At 57.0% G+C, this 18,884-nt stretch overlaps 3 protein-coding genes across 8 annotated transcripts in view; 2 read left to right on the forward strand and 1 right to left on the reverse strand.

The window, feature by feature from the left end:
- Positions 1–12,116, forward strand: part of NFAT5 (nuclear factor of activated T cells 5) — a 55,156-nt gene extending 43,040 nt beyond the window's left edge. For 3 of the 5 annotated variants that reach the window (XM_058034476.1, XM_058034480.1, XM_058034481.1), the window contains 4 exons: positions 844–956; positions 1,488–3,894; positions 4,662–4,911; positions 5,743–5,833. In XM_058034476.1, the coding sequence (XP_057890459.1) occupies positions 844–956; positions 1,488–3,894; positions 4,662–4,900 (2,759 nt within the window). In that variant the 3' untranslated portion in view covers positions 4,901–4,911; positions 5,743–5,833. Of the gene's footprint in view, positions 1–843; positions 957–1,487; positions 3,895–4,661; positions 4,912–5,742 lie in introns of all 5 variants that reach the window. The other 2 variants (XM_058034477.1, XM_058034478.1) reach the window with 2 other exon arrangements.
- Positions 12,117–12,190: 74 nt separating this feature from the next.
- NOB1 (NIN1 (RPN12) binding protein 1 homolog) lies at positions 12,191–15,433 on the reverse strand. The gene is made up of 9 exons (XM_058034482.1): positions 15,349–15,433; positions 15,130–15,262; positions 14,887–15,020; positions 14,728–14,799; positions 14,434–14,565; positions 14,121–14,342; positions 13,870–13,967; positions 13,644–13,788; positions 12,191–13,246 (listed from the first exon to the last, which is right to left on the reverse strand). The coding sequence occupies exons 1-9, from the start codon at positions 15,424–15,426 to the stop codon at positions 12,977–12,979; spliced, it is 1,284 nt and encodes a 427-aa protein (XP_057890465.1). The 5' UTR covers positions 15,427–15,433; the 3' UTR covers positions 12,191–12,976.
- Positions 15,434–15,573: 140 nt separating this feature from the next.
- WWP2 (WW domain containing E3 ubiquitin protein ligase 2) overlaps positions 15,574–18,884 on the forward strand; it is a 31,182-nt gene continuing 27,871 nt past the window's right edge. For both annotated transcript variants that reach the window (XM_058034006.1, XM_058034007.1), the window contains exons 1-2: positions 15,574–15,637; positions 17,470–17,553. In XM_058034006.1, coding sequence (XP_057889989.1) covers positions 17,484–17,553 — 70 coding nt within the window. In that variant the 5' untranslated portion in view covers positions 15,574–15,637; positions 17,470–17,483. The remainder of the gene's footprint in view (positions 15,638–17,469; positions 17,554–18,884) is intronic.

Raw genomic sequence — 18,884 nt, forward strand, 5'->3', positions numbered from 1 at the left:
ATTGATTCTTATCAGTGTTCTTAATAATTTAACTATGAATTCCTACCCAGATTTGGTGAAATGAATCAGACATCCTGTGATAAGTCTGTGCTTATAAAATCTGGCCCTATTCTTACAGGGAGGTTTGTTTTCTGACTCTGAAACTTTTACTTTATAACAAAATTCCTATCAGTATATTTTAGCACAAGCTAATATGGAACAAAAAAAAGGGCAAAAAATAAGACTAATTAAAAAAAAAATTCATGCATCAGGCTCTGCAGTCTAATCTTTATTTAGTCTGTTTGCAAATGAAGAATTAAAAAAAAAGCCTAGGATTGCAGATAATACAAAGAATTAGAAACTGTGTAGTGTTAATTTAAGCAAATATATAAACTGATACACAAGGTAAGCCTGACATCCATCTAATTTAGTGTGGAGCTTAACTGAGGGAAGATCCCAACTGCTCCAGGAGAACAGCTGCTGTTCCTTGGAACACAGTGTGCTGTTGCTGTTCCTTCATGTCCTCAGTTAATTTATGCAGTAAATCTGAATTTACCCTCTCATGGGGGTTTCTGTGTCAGCTCCTCATTGATGCTTCATTCCTGTACCTGTTGTGCTCCAGGCTGACTCTGAACCAGAGGTCAGAGAATTTTGTTTGCTGTATGCACTTGGTGTGTTCTGTCCTTCCTCACTCTGTACACATGTGCAGAAATTTTACTGCCACCTTACTGAAAGATTTATATTTGCTCAGGGTGTGGAGATCTGTTGCTTTACGTTGAAGAGTAATTCTGTAATGTACTTAAAGGGAGTTCTGGAATGGTTTTACCATTGCCCCTCTTGTTGTGGTTTTGTCTGTGGCTGCAGCAGTGAAGGCCACGGGCTGTAACCTGGAGAAGGTGAACATTCTTCCTAGTGCCTTGATAACTCCACTCATGCCAAGCAGTATGATCAAGAGTGAAGATGTGGCTCCAATGGAAGTAAGTACACAAAAATGCTCTCCCCCCGTGTTCCAGGTGAGTTTGGGGGAGCTGATCACAGCAGCTTGCAGACTCTGAGGTACATCTGCTCCTTGGTCTGTGCTTTAGCAGTGGAGAAGAGGAATAGACAGGGAAAGTGCCATGTACTGGATCAGTCTGGGCAAAACACAGTTACAGAGCATGAGTAAAACACACAATTTCCTTTAATAACTCACCTGGTTCCTGCCCCCAGACAGATTGATGGGTTAGTGATCCTGTGATGGGGATTTTTATCCTGTGACACAGAGCTGGTAAATTACTGTAAGAATATTCTTTTAATCAATTCTTAGCATTGCTTTCATTGAGCTGTGCCATGATTCCATCCTTGAAGTAGCATTTGTGCTGCTGATCATTTGTTTGCTGGTTTGGGTGTGTCTGGGTTTCACATCTCACATCTCGCTCTGATCTTCCCTGGACACGGGGGATTTTGGGAAATTGTATTTCCATAACCCCAGTAAGTTTATAAATTACCAAATCTCTTGCTCTTTTCAGGCTTCGAATGTGGTTGGACCAACTCAGCAAACATTGGAAAACAGCATGCCCGGCATATCAACTTCTGCTTCCCATTTACCTACTGAAGGCGAAAGCCAGCAGCAGCTGCAGCCCAAGGTGTTCAACGCAGAGCCCCTGAGCACCATCCAGCCGCAGGACATTTCCCAGCCCGGCAGCATTCTGCAGAGCAGCGAGGCCCTGCTGCAGCAGGCGGCCCAGTTCCCGGGCAGGGAGGCGCAGCCCCGCGAGGTGCTGCAGTCGGACGGCACCGTGGTGGCTCTGTCCCAGCTGGCCGAGGCCTCGCAGCAGCAGCCGCAGCCCACGCTCCCGGAGCCGGCCCAGGCCCTGCAGCAGCAGATCTCCTCGAGCATCTTCTCGTCGGCCAGCGGCGTCAGTCAGCTCCAGAACACCATCCAGCAGCTCCAGGCTGGGAACTTCCCCACCAACACCGCCACGGGCAGCAGCAGGAACGTCGACTTGGTGCAGCAGGTTCTGGAAGCTCAGCAGCAGTTATCTTCCGTTCTGTTTTCGGGCTCAGACAGCAGCGAGGATGTCCAGGATCAGCTGAACGCAGATATCTTTCAGCAGGTCAGCCAGATACAGAGCAGCGTGAACCCCGGGATGTTTTCCTCCTCAGACACAGCTGTCCATTCCAGAGCCGAGAACCTTTTGCCTGGCCGAGCTGAGAGCGTCCACTCCCAGCCCGAGGGTGCCCTGTCCGGCCAGCAGCAGCAGCAGCAGCAGCAGCAGGCCATGGAGACCTCGGCGGCCATGGTGATGGGCATGCAGCAGAACATGTGCCAGGCGGCCACGCAGATGCAGTCGGAGCTGTTCTCGTCCAGCACGGCGGGGAACGGGGCCCTGCAGCAGTCCCCGGTGTACCAGCAGGCGTCGCACATGATGGGTGGCCTGTCCAGCAGCGAGGACATGCAGATGCAGTGCGAGCTCTTCTCCTCGTCCCCGGGCGTGTCTGGCGGCGAGGCGGCCGCCCCCGCGCAGCAGCCCGTGTCCAGCAGCGGTGCTGCCATGTTCCAGCCCAGCAGCTCTGCAGAGGGAGAGGAGGCCTCGGGCCAGGGCAAGCAGATGCAGAGCTCTGTGTTTCAGACCATGGTTCAGATGCAGCACAGTGGGGAAAGTCAGTCCCAGGTTAATCTCTTCTCATCCACCAAGACCATGATGAGTGTCCAGGCCGGTGGGACTCAGCAGCAGGGCGGGGCTCTGTTCCAGCAAGGTGGAGAAATGATGTCCATTCAGTCAGGAAGCTTCATCCAACAGTCCCCACACTCACAAGCTCAGCTTTTCCACTCTCAGAACCCTATTGGTGACACTCAGAATATATCCCAGGAAACGCAAGGATCCCTTTTTCATAGCTCAAATTCCATTGTCCACAACCAGACCAACACTAATTCCTCTGACCAACTGCAGCCCCCCATGTTCCACTCACAGAATGCCATGGGTGTCTTGCAGAGCTCCTCGGTGCCTCAAGACCAGCAGTCTGCCAACATGTTCCTTTCTCAGAGTTCCATGAGCAACCCTGCCACTCAGGAAGAGCAGATGTCATTCTTCACAAGCCCAAACCCCATTTCTCCTCTTCAGACAGCAACAAACACTGAACAGCAGACTTCTTTCCAGCAGCAGACGCAGATCTCTCATATCCAGAGCTCCATGCTTCCCCAGGAGCAGCCCCAGACTCAGCCAGCTCAGCAGGGTTTGTTTCAGTCCCAGGTGTCGTTGGGCTCCATCCAGTCCAGCTCCATCCCTCAGAACCAACAAGGAGCCATCTTCCAGCCTCAGCATTCGATTGTTGCCATCCAGAGCAGCCCTCCATCTCAGGAGCAGCAGCAGCAGCAGCAGAACATGATGTTCAGCAATCAAAATGCAATGAGTACAATGGCCCCCCAAAAGCAGAACATGATTTTCAATCCAAACCAAAACCCAGTCACCAATCAGGAGCAACAAGGCCAGTCCATTTTTCATCCACAGTCCAACATGGCCTCGATGAATCAGGAGCAGCAGCCCATGCAATTCCAGAGTCAGAGCACAGTGTCTTCTCTCCAGAATCCTGGCTCCAACCAGGCTGAAGCACAGCAGCCAGCCATCTTCCATAACTCGCCCCAGATTCAGCTGGTCCAAGGGTCCCCAAGTTCTCAAGAGCAGCAAGTCACCCTGTTCATCTCCTCAGCTTCCATGTCTGCCCTGCAGAACAGCATGAGCCAGCCGGAGCTGCAGCAGTCCCCCATGTACTCCTCCCAGAACAGCATGGCAGGAATGCCAGGCACTGCTTCTCCTCCCCAGCAGCAGGCTCCTCTGTTCCACAACACGGCAGGAGGGGCCATCAACCAGCTGCAGAACTCCCCAGCCTCGTCACAGCAGACCTCGGGGATATTCCTGTTTGGCATCCAGAACAGTAAGTGACAGTGCCCCGCGCTGAGCTTGCCGTGGCAGAGCTGCCATAGAAACAGGGGATGGCTTGGGTGGGAAGGGACCTTAAAGCCCCTCCAGTGCCACCCCTGCCATGGCAGGGACACCTTCCACTGCCCCAGGCTGCTCCAACCCCAGTGTCCAGCCTGGCCTTGGGCACTGCCAGGGATCCAGGGGCAGCCACAGCTGCTCTGGGCACCCTGTGCCAGGGCCTGCCCACCTCGCAGGGAAGAGTCTCTCACTAATATCTAATCTAGGAATGATTGTGCTCTCCTAAGAGAGCATTTTTTTTTTGATTTCCACAATATATGTGTTGCCTCTCTTCATGTTGCTGAAGGAAAGCGAGGATTTTAGAAGCTGTAGAGCCCAGAGAAGTGTCTGTTAAGTGTACTAGCTGTACAAACCTGCACTTTGCCTTGTCTCCTCTCTGGACCCAGGCTCCATGGCCAGTTCTGTGGGCTGCAGAGCCTTTCTCTGTGTGCAGAGCTCTGTGGGTGCCTGTGAGCCCCAGCAGTGAGAGGTGCACAGGTGTTGCTCACACCAGGCTGTAGCAGCTGTGTGAGCTGTGAGAGGTGCAGATGTTGCTCACACCAGGCTGTAGCAGCTGTGTGAGCAGTGAGAGGTGCAGGTGCTGCTCACACCAGGCTGTGGCAGCTCTCCCAGGGTGGGTGCCCGGCTGGTGGCGGTGGGCTGTGGCTTTGCTGTGGGCACTCTGGCCCGTGCCAGGAGCCTGAGCTGTCCCTGTGTCCCCAGACTGCGGGCAGCTGCTGCCCCCCGGGCCGGCGGCGCTGCCGGAGGAGCTGATGGCCATGGGGCAGCCGGGGCAGGCGCAGGGCGAGGCGCAGCCCCCCGTGCCCGCCCTGCTGCCCCAGCCCCTGCCCGAGACCCCCCCGCTGCCCCCGGCCATGGCCACCAACCAGAACATGGAGAAGATCGACGACCTGCTCGTGTCCTTGCAGAACCAGGGCAACAACATGGCTGGCTCCTTCTAACGAGGCGAGCGGTGAGTTTGGGTCTCTGGGTTCTTTGCAGGGGCTTTGTTCAGTGCATTTACACCTTGCAGTGTGTGACTGTGCTTTAAGAGGTCAGCTAAAGCACCAGTGAGGCTGAATTAAGACTATAATACCAGAATGAAGTTATTAAAACCAGTCAGCGGTCAGAAGTTGTATGAAACAGTTGAGACTGTGTCTTGTTCATTTTTCCTACGTTTTGTCATCTGCCGTGAGAGTCGGGTTCTTTGTTAGGGAGGAGAGTGGATCACTGGCAGCTTGGCAGATCAAAACCTTATGAAACATGACTGTGGTTAAAAAACTTGAGACTTACTGAGTAAATGACACCTCAGGTTTGAACTGTTTTTGAACTGTTCTGAACTCTTCCCCTGGGTTACAATAACGTAATGTGAAAACAAGTTTTGGAGGAATGTGGCAGCTCCTGAGTGTGCCACATGCTGAGGCTGTGTTAGAAACAGCCAACAGCATCAGCTGTTGCTAGGAGACATTCTGCTTTTAGAAGGTGCCTTTTTCAGAGGGGGAAGAGCCTTTGACTACAAATGAGCACCAAGAGGCAGGAGGACTCGATTCCAGTGCTGGTTGTGGTAACTTGGGGTGGTCTTGTCCCAAATCCCCCCCGAGTGTTCACTGAAGTGATGCACGTCATTCCCGAGTCTAAAGGGGTTTGTATGTGGAGTTTGGAGTCTCTCCAGAGCTGCTCTTGCTCCTCGCCCCCAGATCAGTGCCTGCTCATGAGGAGTGCCCTGAGGATGAAGCCAGTGCACAGAAGGAGGAGGGCACTGTGGTTAGTTATGCCTGACTTCTCTGCTTGTTCTCTCATGCAGAAATTCCGTGGAGAAAAAAAAGCGACGATTTCCCAGATCCTCTCAGACCTTCCAACTCTGGATTAGGCTGCGTGGAACCAATTGCTTCTGTGGAAAAGTGGCCTCTTTAAGAGCACAGCGTGGCCAGTGGCAGACCTGAGGCCATGACCATGGAGTGTGGGCTCCACAGTGCCAATAATGCTGAGGAGTTATGCTTTGTGTTACTGGGGCGTGGGGTTGGGCTGTTACCAGGTTCATGAACCTCATTACAGTGGGGGCTCTTGGAATTTAAAGCATATCTGGTCAGTTATTATTGTTGTTGGAAGGTAATCCATGTTACTACGTTTACTTTTTCCCTGCTATTCCTTCTCCCCATCCCTTTTTTTCCCTCGGGAAGCTCGTGCAGCAGGAGCAGCAGCTGCCTGTGCCCCGAGCCTGACTCAGCTGTCAGTCAGTGAAGGGATCTCTCCCTTGACACGGAGTGGGAGAGCCAGGCCCACCCTTCATCGATTGAAAGTATTGCTAACTGTAATAACCAAGCAGAGAATTGCTGCTGTAAATAACCAGTTCCCATCTGAGAATGGGATTAAACGGTTTTCCACATCTGTGGAAGCTGGAGTTACGTGGAGCTGTACATAGAGCAAGGGTTTGGTGGCTCTACAAAATTGAAGAAATGAAGGGGAACTTCCAGCTGATCTTAAAATCTTCTCTAAAACACCTTCAGCTTGAAAAGAACATTCTGTGTGGCTGAGGAAGGGGCTCCTCTGTGTCTCTCCCTCTGACTGATGTGTTGGAGCTCTGTGAAGCCTCATGAGCTGTTCCCAAACCAGCCTTCTCCCTTTTATTCTTTCCATGGTTTTCCTTCTCTCCCTCAGTTTTGTATTTTGTTTTTTAAAAAAAAGACATAAATATCCTACTGGCTTTAAAGCTAAAGAAACAGCTTTTAGGAATCCTTGGCAGTAAATTGCTTAGTCAGTAGAAGCTTTGACAAATAATCAAGGAGTAAGGAGAGAGGAAGCAATTTCTCCACCACCTTGTAATTGCAGGAATCCCCCTTAACCCGCCACTTCCAGCTGTGACTGATGGAAATCTTCAGCTTGGCTTTACTGCAAGTAGGGGGCAAATTGCATCATTTTAAAGCCTTCTTAAAAGGTCACTTCATCCCGAGCTGTTGCATCCTTGTAGCACATGAAGCTCATCGCAGTTCTGAAGTGATTTTTCCTTTTTCTACCACCGAGCCCCAAGTCTGGTTTCTAGATTGTCATGTTTAATTAAGGAATAAATCATCGACTGATGTTACCGAATGTAAAAACAACCCACTCCAGACCGTGCAGGTGTATTGTGAGGCTTGTGGATTTTTTGGGTGCTTCAACTCTCCAGACAGTGTGTGATCTCTCACTACGGCCTCGCGAGATCCGTGTTCTCCCGCTCCCGCGGCGCCCGTTCCGCCTCGGTAGAGTGTAGCTGGTATCACGTCATTCTTCATTTTTGTTATTTGAAATAACAAAGGAACAGTCTGTAAATGGTTTTTTTTTAAGTTCCTCGAGTCTGTTTACTGTGTGTTTTCCCCTTAACTCGTGTGCGTAGTTGAGCCGTGTAGAGTTTTCCTTGGTTTTCCTGGATCTCCCCGTTTGTTGGTCTGTCCCACGTTCACTTTCTCTTTCTGTCTCTCTCTTTCTCTCTCTCATTGAGAGGCATTGAATTACGTTTTCAGTAGTAAGGCTTCTTGCCGATATGAAGGGAACTTTTCAGAAAGAGACCTGCTCTGGGTCATTTAATTTTGAATACAGTTTTCAATCGTTCAAGTTTTGGATGGTTTATATCTAATGTGTGTTTCATTTTTTTGGAAAGCTATATTTTGTATTTAGGAAATGGTATAACTATTTTGCTATTTGTACTGAGTGAGTACATTGGCATAAATATAAAAATTTATATATATACATATATATAAAATATTCTTTTTGCCACACATTTTTGTGGTAAATTTGTGAGTTTGTCTGATGTTCTACCACAACGTGGCGTCTGATAACAGTGGGGTGGGGTGGGGTTTGTTATGTCTTTATTGAGTATTTAAGTACTTTTTGCAACATAAATAACGTGTTCATCTCTCGCCATTCCATCAGGCAGTGTTGGTCCAGCTGGCCACGAGAAGCTTCGCTCTGTGTTTGGTGTGTCCCTCACTCACAGCCTAGCCAGGAAACCCAGAGGCATTTAGGATTATATAAAACATGAAATATTGGGGTTTCCCTCAGAATGAGCCATTCAGCTTTTCTCCACTCTCATTGCCTATTTAATATTTTATTATTAGCGCCTCTGTGTTTTAACTCCTAATTTATGATTATGCTCAAACGTTGGAAATTTTAATCAGGACAGAAAGAATTCCCCGCTGCATCATGTCCAGAGCTGCTTTAACCCCGACCCAGACTTCTTCTTTCTGTATTTTATTTTTTTTTCCCCTGCTAAGACAAAACATTACCAACATCTTGTAACGGTTCACAAGACGAAAGCCGCAGCCCCCAGCAGTGCCCAGCTGCTGTGTGGGGCTGCTCAGGCTGAGAACAATGGACCCAACAACGTCCAGAGGGCCGTGGAAGTCCATAGGCACTCGCTGGGAAAGGAACTGGTGGTGTTTGCAGGATGTGTGTCCCAGGGTGAGCTGTTGGGACGTGGAAGGAGTGACAGGAACGATGGATTTGCGCGCGCTGCTTCAGTTTGCTCCTTGTTCCCAAGGGCTCTATCCTTTGTGGGTCAGTGCCAAGTCACCAGGGACCAATTCTCCGTGGAACAGGATGAGTGCCCAGAAGAGAACCTCATCCCAAGCCTGCCACAGCTCCAGGGAAAAAGGGTATGTTTGAATTGTGGGCGTGTTTGAGGTCACTCGTGAAGAGAAGAGAGAAAAAAACATACACAAAAAACCAACCAAGGGCTGTGCTATCCCAGTTTTCCCTTCTGGAAACACCTTCCTTTCCTCGTGTTAAATTTTCCTGTTCATTTTAGGTCAATGTTTAAATGTACAACACTTTGAACATGTGATTTGGTTCCAAGAAGTATTTGTGTGACTGAAGAGGTCGCTCAGCGGTTGGCGCGTGCTCGGCGGCGGCTCTGGGCCGGAGGGGTTGGAGCAGCCCCAGAGGAGCTCAGGACAGGCTGCAGGGTGTCGTGGCAGGGAGCACAGCCTGAGCCACGGCTGGGTCTGCCCAGGACCCTGAACAGGCAATTCTGAGCATTGAGGTTGGGCAGCAGAGCTGCTCTGTGACCCTGTGTCCCATCGTGTCCCATCGGGCCCTTTGTGTGACAGAGGGGACCCTGAGGTGCCAGGCTGTGTCAGTCCAGCATCCCTGGGGTCCCAGAGCACCCATTTGTGGGCACAGGTGAGGGTTGAGGGAGATGGAGCTGCCAACCCCCCCCACATCCCCTCAGCTTTTACCCTGAGCGTGCCCAGAGCCCACCCAGACACCACAGAGCCACACTGGGTGCAGTTTGAGCTGAACATCTCCTCTGGCAGAGTCACTGGTGCTTTGTGCCTAATTAACAGTAGCTTTGGTATTAATTGCCTCCTCACTGCCCGGTCTTGCTGCAAGCCAAACGCTTTGCTCTTATTTTAACTCAAATCTAGTTCAAGAAATAATTCCAGGCTGGCTGTTCTGAAGTGGGTGTCCCCTCTCTCTCTGATCAGTGATGATGATTTCTTCTGATCACTGACAGGGTGGCTGCTTCCACGTAGTTTTGAGATAAAACAAGGCACGAGCAGTTAAACAAAACCTTGGCAGGTTTTTACTGGGCAGCTGTGTCAGTGGACCTTCCCCTCACTTGCATAAGCTGAACTTTATTTTTTGAAGTTTCCATTGATACTTTGATTTAGAATCTCATTTCTGAAAGGAAAATAGGTCTGAATGGATTTTTATTCCTGTTTTGTTATGCCTCTGCTTGGCAGACAGTTGGGTTCCTTCTGCAGGGCCGTTGTGGGAGAGCAGAGGGAGCACAGACATGGATCTGAGTGAGGGGAGCAGCAGAGAGCAGAGGGAATTGTGTGGCCTGCTCCGAGCTGCAGGTGGAGGGCAAGAACAGGGAATTCTGGTCACTGCTCATTAGTGCAAAATGGAATTTTATGGTTTTGGGGGGGTTTGTGTTCAGGGGGCTCGGGGCAGCTCCGTTCTATAGAAGCTAAAAGCAGACAGCAGAGGGATGCTGTGTTTGTTCAGGGGCTTTGCTTTAATTTGGGCTGGTTTAGCCTGTTGGGGCAGCCTGTGAGCACTTGGTGTTCCTGCTCAGCCCAGCTGTGCCAGCTGTGGTGCCACAGCACCGAGGGTCAGCGTTGGAAATGGGGTAAACGTGTTAGAAACGAGGAGAAATGCAGCAGGGGGTGAACTCCTGCCAAAGGGAACTTGGGAGGTCACACAGGAGGAGAGGCTTTTCCTCCCCCAGTCTGTATAGGGATGTAAATATGCACTGCCTGTATATTCTAGGATTATATATATGTATATAGAGGAGTCAGATTATTATATATAAATAGTAGACACAGCATTAGAATACTGTTATATTTACATTTTTATAAACATGAAACAATACTCCTTTTCCTCGGTAGGAGGTTTTTGTAGTAACTCACGAGTAGCTGTCTCTCAGTCCCAGACGTGTGTCCTGTTGGTGACACGGATCCAGAGCTTGCTCTGCTTGGGAACCTCGCTGGGATCTGTGCCTTGCTTTTGGGGTTTTACATCTTTTAGTTCGTACTTGCAGATGTGGTTTGGGATAGAGCTGACACCCAGGCTGAGGCTGGGCTTCCTGCAGCCCTGAGCATCCCTGGGCTTCCCTCAGCGCCGTTTCCATGCCCAGGGTGGCAGCAGCTGTGCAGGCAGGGGTTGGTGGTGCCGGGCTGACAGCAGCCCACACGTGGGATGTTATTGTTAGCAGAAGGTCCCTGCTTCTGCTGGGTAGGAGGGGAAGCTCCTCTGCCATTTCTCTTTATTCCCATGAGGGCAGCAGTCTGTAAACTGTTTTTTTTAACTGATTCATTAGTGCAACAATCAAAATCTAGAGAATTCCTTGAAAGCCAGTGAAGCTCCCTTTGAATTCTGTCTGTGAGGAACCTGCCACCACTCGTGCTGATTTCTTTCTTGCAGGTTGTGTGAGGAATTAAACCCTAAGAATCATAGAATATCCTGAGCTGGAAAGGACCCACAGGGATCATCCAGTCCAACCCCAGCCCTGCACAGACACCTGAATAATCCCACCCTGGGCGTCCCTGGCAGCATTGTCCAAACTCTCCTGGAGCTCTGGCAACCTCAGGGCTGTGCCCATTCCCTGGGCAGTGCCAGCACCCTCTGGGGGAAGAACCTTTCCCTGAAATCCAACCTAAACCTGCCCTGGCACAGCTCCAGCCTTTACATCAGGTCATACATTCAATAATGTGTATTGTGTCCAACATGACTTTCAGTTCCAAATCTGTGTTCCACTGGAATTTGTCCTGAGTGGATCAGTGTTATCCTGGTACGGGCCCCTTAAATCACCCCCACCACACTGAGAACCAGTGTCCTCCTTTGTTCCCTTGGAGTTTGCAGAGCTGAACTCTGCTTTTTGCAGGGATGTGTCATTTTTGCTGTTACACTTTGGTGACATTGACTGTGTAGGGGCAGGGCAGGGATCCCAGGGATCCCCTGCTCACTGAGCCCTGTTCAGGTTCCAGGGTACCAGCAGCCCTCTGTGACACTGCAGCTCCAGGCCTGGGATGAGGGAGGGCTCCTGTGTTCCCTGACAGGGAAATGGCCTTGGCTTTGTTTAGGCCCTGGAGCTGCCCCTTGGGATAACGTGTCCAGGGGGAGGTTCCTGTTGGGAAGTGGCTCTCTGGGTCTTGCAGAGCTGGGATCCCATTCCAGGACCCTTAACAGCCTGTAGCATTCCTGGAGCTTTTTTATTCTGGGTAAAAGGAGGCAATTTGAATTATTTCCACCTGAGCTGATGCTGAGTTAAGCTCCAACCCCTTCAGAGCAGAGCTTCTGTCTCTGTCCCTGCTCCTCGGGTGGGCTCTGCCCTGCCTGCCAGATGTTCTGGGTGCACCCTCGACCGCTGAGCTGCCTCTAGTGTGTCCTGCAGTGTGAAAGTAGCACCAGATATCCTTCGTGCAGTCTGTGTATATGGCTTTCGTAGGTGGGTTTCCAAGCACTGATTCCTGGTGTTTTCAGTTTGTCTATGAGGGGATATTTTATTTGCATCTATGTTTTTAGCTCTCCTGTGATAACTTGTTGAATATTAAAAAAAAAAAAATATTTTGCTTCTATTGGGACATTTGTATACTCGCAACTATATTTCTGTAAACAGCTGCAGTCGAGAATAAACGATGAAAAGTTTTCATTTTACACTGTAAAGTCTTGTGGTGGTTTTACCAAGGGCATGTCCAGAGGGTGCTGCAGGAAGAGGTCCTTGGGAAGAATCGCACTGACTCGGTGGTGTGGGACCCCAGTAACCCTGGGGGGGAGGCAGAGGCTGCCCCAGGAGTCCAAAGCCAAGATGCTGGAAGTCACCATGGCCTCAGCAGCATGTGTGGGTGCTTACCCAATGCCCTTTGTCTGCAGCTTTGGCACACTCAGAGTGCCCCGGGGCTGGGGAGGCCCAGGTGTGTTCCCCCTTCCTGCTCCCACTCTGCAGCCTGTGACCTCCCCAGCACCAGGGGCCACAGCTGCTATCAGGCGTTTCCTTACTTTGAACAATTTCAGCAGGGTTAAGGGGAAATTGCAGCAGGAGCTGGGCCCAAGAGTCAGCTGTGAAAGATTTCAGCAGATTTATCCACAAAGCTTTACCCCAGAGTCGCCCCCTTCACCCCGATGCCAGGGTGGGACACAACCCCCTGCCCTGGGCTTTTGTCCTTCTGGAGCTCATTATCCCATGGCACAAACGATCCCAAGAAATCCTCCCTCCCTCGTTCCTCGAGGCTCAGAGAAAGGCTCCCCCTGGCACAGGCAGCCACAGAACTGGGACTGAGTCACAGGGCTTTGGGGTTTGGTGTTTATTGGGTGGCACGGCCCCTGTCCAGGGGTGCCCAGAGAAGCCAACCCCCCCTCCCCCGTGCCAGGGCCTCCCCAGACCCCATCACCGCCGTCACGGTGGCTCTCCGGGCACCGCGCAGTGGGGACAGGATGGCCCGGCACCTCTGGGGACAGGACGGCCCGGCCCGTGCCCAGGTGCTGGCAGAGGCCTCGCCCCGGCAGAGCCCCCAGCACACCTGGGCAGGTGGGTCCTGCGGGCGGGGCCCGTCCCGCCCTCACCTCCTCTTGACGAACTTCTTGGTGACGGCGTTGGGGTTGAGGCGGCGGCGGCCGGCGCCCAGCGCGGCGTCGCGCAGCTGCAGGTGCGCGGCCCGGCTGTGCACGTCGTTCTCGGCGAACGGGGACGCCCCGGCCAGGTAGTCGGGGTCGAACACGTTGGTTTTCTGCCGGGCCTTGCGCGACAGGCGCTGCTGCGGGAAGCGCTGGTCCTCCACCAGGTGCGGGTTGTTGGCGTGCTTGCCGCCCTGCGGCGCCGGCAGCGGGTACTGCGGGGAGAAGGGAGAAGGGATCAGCCCCGGCTCCCAGATGCCCTGGGGAGCTGAGCAGGGAAGCCTGAAAGCCCTGGGGTCCAAGTGCAACAGTATCTGGGCAACGTTCTCAGTTTGCCTCAATTCCCTCCAACCTGCCAGCCACAGGCTGGGCTCCCATCCCTGGGATCCCAATGGAAGCATTTCTTCACAGAAAGGGTTGTTAAAGCTGGGAAGGTGCTGCCCAGGGAGGTGGTGGAGTCCCCATCGTGGGAGGTTTGCAAGGAATTGACTGGACATGGCACTCAGTGCTCTGGGCTGGCTGACAACGTGAGGATTGCTCACAGGTTGGACTCGATGACCTTGATGGTCTTTTCCCACCTCAGTGGGTCTGGGATTCTGTCCAGGTACTCACCCTGAGCCCTCGGGGGTTCAGCACCTTGGGGTTGCGGGAGAAGTGCATGTGGAGACTCCCATCCTCGCTGACACTCACTGCCACCTTCTTGAGGGTCTTGTTACCACAGTGGGGGCAGAACACCTTGGTCATGTCCGAGGTGGTCCTGCGAGGGTGGGACGGGGGTTCAGAGCTCCTGGGGCCGTGGGACATGGGCTCAGCCCGGGCTCAGCCCCAGCCCCAGCACCTGAAGCAGCCGTGGCAGCGCAGGATGTAGCTGCGGGCCCGGCGGATCAGCATCCCATTCACGGCCAGCACGTGGAGACCCATCTGCAGCAGCACGTTCTGCAAGAGCAGGGACACAGCGGGACCCTGGGACCTGCCAGCCGGGGCACTCAGAGCCCCGCAGGCTTTGGGAGGCCTCTGGGACTGAGACCCTGCTGCTCTGACACACGGAGCTGGCCCAGAGCCTGAGCCCGGCTGCAGCCCAGCACCCACCTGCATGGCAAAGTCCGTGGTGACACAGCCCACCTGGACACCCACAGGAGCAGTGTCAAAGTGCCCCATGTCCTGCTGGGCCTCCTTCAGGTTGCTGGGAGTTATCCAGCCTTCATCATCATCATCATCGCTCTCCTCATCCTCCTCCTCCTCCTCACCGGCGCTGGCCCCGTCTGCAGAGCTGCGGTGCTGCTCAGGGGGCTCGGGGCTGCTGGTGATGGCCTGGGCCGGGGGGCAGGAGAGGATCAGGGGGGCACCGAGGGGTCGGGAAAGGCAGAGCGAGGGCAGGGAGGAGCCTCCAGAGGATTCTCACCAGCAGCTCCCGCAGCTCCTCCTCGATGCTGGGCAGGGGCGGCCGCCAATACAGGAAGGATCCGAACTCATCGCTCTCCGCCGGGGCCGGGCTGGAACTGGGCTGGTGCGGGCCCTTCCCCGCGGGCTTGTGCTGGGGGCACGGCCCGGGCAGCGCTCAGCAAGGGATTGCCACGGGCACCCTCAGCCGTGACAGGGCACGGGCAGCCCTCAGAGCCGGGGCACGGCACGGGCACCAGCAGCTGACACAGGGCACCGGCAGCCCTCAGCCCTCTCCCCTCCCGCCGTGCCTTACCTTGGCGGGCAGGTGGAAGCCGGCGAGGTGCAGGGGGGCCTCGGGGTGCCGCGGGGTGGAGCTGAGCCGCACCTGGGGGGCAGCACGGGCCGTCGGCGGGGCCGCTGGAACCGGGACCCGTGCCGGGCCGCTGGAACCGGGACCCCGCGCCCATCCTACCTTGTCCTGCGGCTCCCAGCGGACGCAGCCGGGGCCGTCGATCTCGGCCTGGAGCTGGCACGTGAGGGCGAGCACCTGCAGGTCGGCGGCCGAGAGGCTCGGGTAGTCCCCGGTCTTCTTGGAGAACTCGGTCACTGCGGGGGAGCAGCGGCGCGGTCGGGCCGGGCCGGGCCGGGGTGGGGGAACCGGGCGGGGCCGCTCCGGCGGGGGAAGGAGCCGGTGGCGGGGCCGCCCGGCACTCACCGAGGCGCAGCAGCTCGGGGCGCGGGCGGCGGACCCGCAGCTCGCAGGGCAGCGCGGCGAGGCGGCGGCGCGTGGGCCGGTCCCGGATCTCGGCCAGCACCTCGGGCACGGTGTACAGCGCGTCTGCGATGTCCTGTGGGCAGCGCCGTCACACCGGCCCGTAAGCCTTTGACCCACCCCCCCCGTCCCTCCGGTGTCTCCCCGGTGTTCCCTCGGTACCTGCAGCGGGGCCGCGTTCAGGAACGCGCCCGTGTCGGCCACGACGTGCGGAACACGCGCCATCTCTGCGTGCCCCATGGCCCACCCCGGCCGCCGTCGAAGCGCCGCGGGAAGCACACCGGGAGTTGTGGTCCGGGCGTGGGGCACGCCGGGAGTTGTAGTTCAGCCGGGGAACGCCGGGAGAGGCGCCGTGCCCCGGGAGCGCTTCCGGCCGGCGCGATCACGTGACGGGCCGGGGTCACATGACGGCGGGAGCTGGAGCCGGGGAGCGGGAGCGGAGCGGCCGCCGGTAACGGGACGGGACGGGACGGGACGGGACCGGACGGGCTGGGCTGGGCTGGGCTGGGCTGGGCTGGGCTGGGCTCGGCTCGGCTCGGCTCGGCTCGGCGTCGTTTCCTGGCCCAGCCCGGGTGCTCCCGTCCGCCCGCCGGACACGGCCTGGTGGGGCGCTCCGGCCGCCGGCGCCGCTCAGCCGGTGCCGGTAGCGGCCCGGGACGGCGGGGCCGGGGTGGGCCCTTGGCCGCCTCTTCCTGTGCGCGGTGCCCGCAGCGGCCGGGCCGGGTCTGTGCGGGGCTGCGGGGCCGGACCGGCCGGGCCCGGGGCGGGTTCGGTGCTCGCTGCCGGGGCGGCGGCCCCGCCGGTGTTCCGGGGGGCCGGGCCGGGCTGTCGGAAACGGGAAGCGGGGGAGGAAGGGAGGCCTCGGCCTGGCCAAGGGGGTCGCGGCCCGGTCACGGCCCCGCTGGGCTGAGGGCTGTGGGTGTCCGGGCGGTGAAGCTGTGCCCGGGGAGCGGCACCGAGCACCGAGGGGTTCCGGGGGCCAGAGGCGTTTGTTGGCGTGACCGGGGGTGTCAGATGAGTGACAGAGAAATGGTGTGGAGTCAGGAAAAGAGGGAACGGGGAAGGAAGAGAGTCGGGATGTGAAGGAGGAAGGATGGAAACAGCCCAGCCGGGACAGGGCGCGGACTGGCACAGGAGGGGCACGGCCCCGGTGGAATCCGGGTGGGGTGGGGACCTGAGGAGCAGGGGTACCCGATGGCCTCGGGGAGGCCGGGGTGACCCGTGGGGTGGCAGCGAGCGTGTGGCAGTGAGTGTGACACCGAGCGAGCCCTCAGGGCGAGGGCAGCAGGCTGGCCTGTGCCCCGGAGCCCTGGCTGCTGCGGGATGGAGCCAGGACGGTGCTCGGGCAGTGCCCAGCAGGCAGAGCTGGGGCTGTGTGGGCACAGGCAGGCCCTGGGTGCCAGGCAGGTTTGCTGGGCTGGCACAGAGAGCAGAGACCCTGGCAGAGGGGATTTCACAGGGAATGTGCCGTGGGATGGAGCTCGGTATGGTGCAAGGAGGATGTGGGAGAGGGCAGGGGGGAGGCTCCTGCACAGGGACAGGGACTGGAGCTGCTGCTCTGTTTTTGTGCTTCCCCTGGTTGGGGAGGGGGGCTGGCAGTGCCCCGGCCAGGCAGTTCTGGGCCGGGCTGTGAGCTTGGCCCCCGTGCTCTGCAGCTCCTGGGAACGGCAGGAGGAGGCTGGGGCAGGCCCAGGGTGTCTCGTGCTCCTGTGGGATGTGTGACCTCATCCCTCTGCTCTGCGGCTGCTGCTTTGGGCACCGGCCCTGGCCATGTGTCCTGCCACCCTCCCTGGTGTCACAGAGTGTCCTCATCCAGGGGGTGACACGATGGCCTTGGAGGCCTTTCCCAGCCTCAGTGATCCCATGGGATCTGGTACCATAGTGAAACCAGGGCTGCCCTTGAGGCCTGTGGTGCCCATGCTGTGACCAGACTCCCTGTGTGCAGCCACTGCCATGTCCTTGATGTGTGGTGAGCCTGTGTCCCCCAGGGCAAGGCTTTGGTGGCTGCCCTGTCCCCCAGCAGCCCTGGCCTGTGGGTCAGGGGCTCAGGTGCCCAGGGGGTGTGTCTGGAGGTGGCAGTGCCCAGCTCAGCCCGTGGTGCTGCCGTGCAGGGGTTGCTCTCCCAGGGACACAGCGCTGCCTTTGGTGCAGGGGGTTCATCAGGAGAGGGAGCCCAGCCCGTGTGTCCGGGGCTCACCCAGCCCTGGCAGGGACACGGGGCTGTGTCTGGGCTCCCCGGGTCCCTGGCAGCGGGGCTGAGCTGTCTCCTGTCTCTGCTTGCAGCTGGGGGTGATGCCATGGCCGCTGCCAGCTCCAGCAGGGCCAGGGCCGGGCCGCCCTGTGAGAAGTCCCCGCTGTCCGTGAAAGGTGGGTGCTGCTGCCACGCTGGGACTGCCCTGCCGGGGATCTGTGTGCTCTGCCTGCGCCCCAGGATGTGTGTGTGCTCTGCCTGCGCCCCGGGGATGTGTGTGCTCTGCCTGCACCCCGGGATGTGTGTGTGCTCTGCCTGCACCCCGGGGATGTGTGTGTGCTCTGCCTGTGCCCTGGGGATGTGTGTGTGCTCTGCCTGCACCCCGGGGATGTGTGTGTGTGCTCTGCCTGCACCCCGGGATGTGTGTGTGCTCTGCCTGCACCCCGGGATGTGTGTGCTCTGCCTGCCCTGCCAGGGATGTGTGTGTGCTCTGCCTGCACCCCGGGATGTGTGTGCTCTGCCTGCACCCCGGGATCTGTGTGCTCTGCCTGCAGCCCGGGATGTGTGTGTGCTCTGCCTGCAGCCCGGGATGTGTGTGTGCTCTGTCTGTGCCCCGGGGATCTGTGTGCTCTACCTGCACCCCGGGATGTGTGTGTGCTCTGCCTGCACCCCGGGATGTGTGTGCTCTGCCTGCACCCCAGGATGTGTGTGTGCCCTGCCTGCACCGGGAATGTGTGTGCTCTGCCTGCGCCCCGGGATGTGTGTGCGCCCTGCCTGCCCTGCCAGGGATGTGTGTGTGCTCTGCCTGCACCCCGGGATGTGTGTGCTCTGCCTGCACCCCAGGATGTGTGTGTGCCCTGCCTGCGCCCCGGGATGTGTGTGCTCTGCCTGCACCCCGGGATCTGTGTGCTCTGCCTGCACCCCGGGATGTGTGTGTGCTCTGCCTGCGCCCCGGGGATGTATGTGTGCTCTGCCTGTGCCCCGGGGGTCTGTGTGCTCTGCCTGCGCCCCGGGGATGTGTGTGTGCTCTGCCTGCACCCCGGGATGTGTGTGTGCTCTGCCTGCACCCCGGGATGTGTGTGTGCTCTGCCTGCACCGGGGATGTGTGTGTGCTCTGCCTGCACCCCGGGATGTGTGTGTGCTCTGCCTGCACCCCGGGATGTGTGTGTGCTCTGCCTGCCCTGCCGGGGATGTGTGTGTGCTCTGCCTGCACCGGGGATGTGTGTATGTGCTCTGCCTGCGCCCCGGGGGTCTGTGTGCTCTGCCTGCACACACGGCACGGCTGGGGCTGGCGCTGGCCCTGTGTGCCCCGGGCTGGGCCCGTGCCGTGCGGACGTGGCTGCGGGGCCGCGCTGGTGCTCCCGTGGCCGCGAGATGGCTCCCGGCGCCCGGAGCCCGTCCCCTTGGAGCCGCGTCCCGCTCTGCCCCTCCGCGGGCACCGCCGGCCTGGGGCTGCCCCCTCCCGTCCTGCCCCGTGCCCTGGGGCAGGGAGGTGTCCCTGGGGACA

Source organism: Melospiza georgiana, chromosome 14 (assembly GCF_028018845.1).
Source record: "Melospiza georgiana isolate bMelGeo1 chromosome 14, bMelGeo1.pri, whole genome shotgun sequence".
Taxonomy (NCBI): Eukaryota; Metazoa; Chordata; class Aves; order Passeriformes; family Passerellidae; genus Melospiza; species Melospiza georgiana.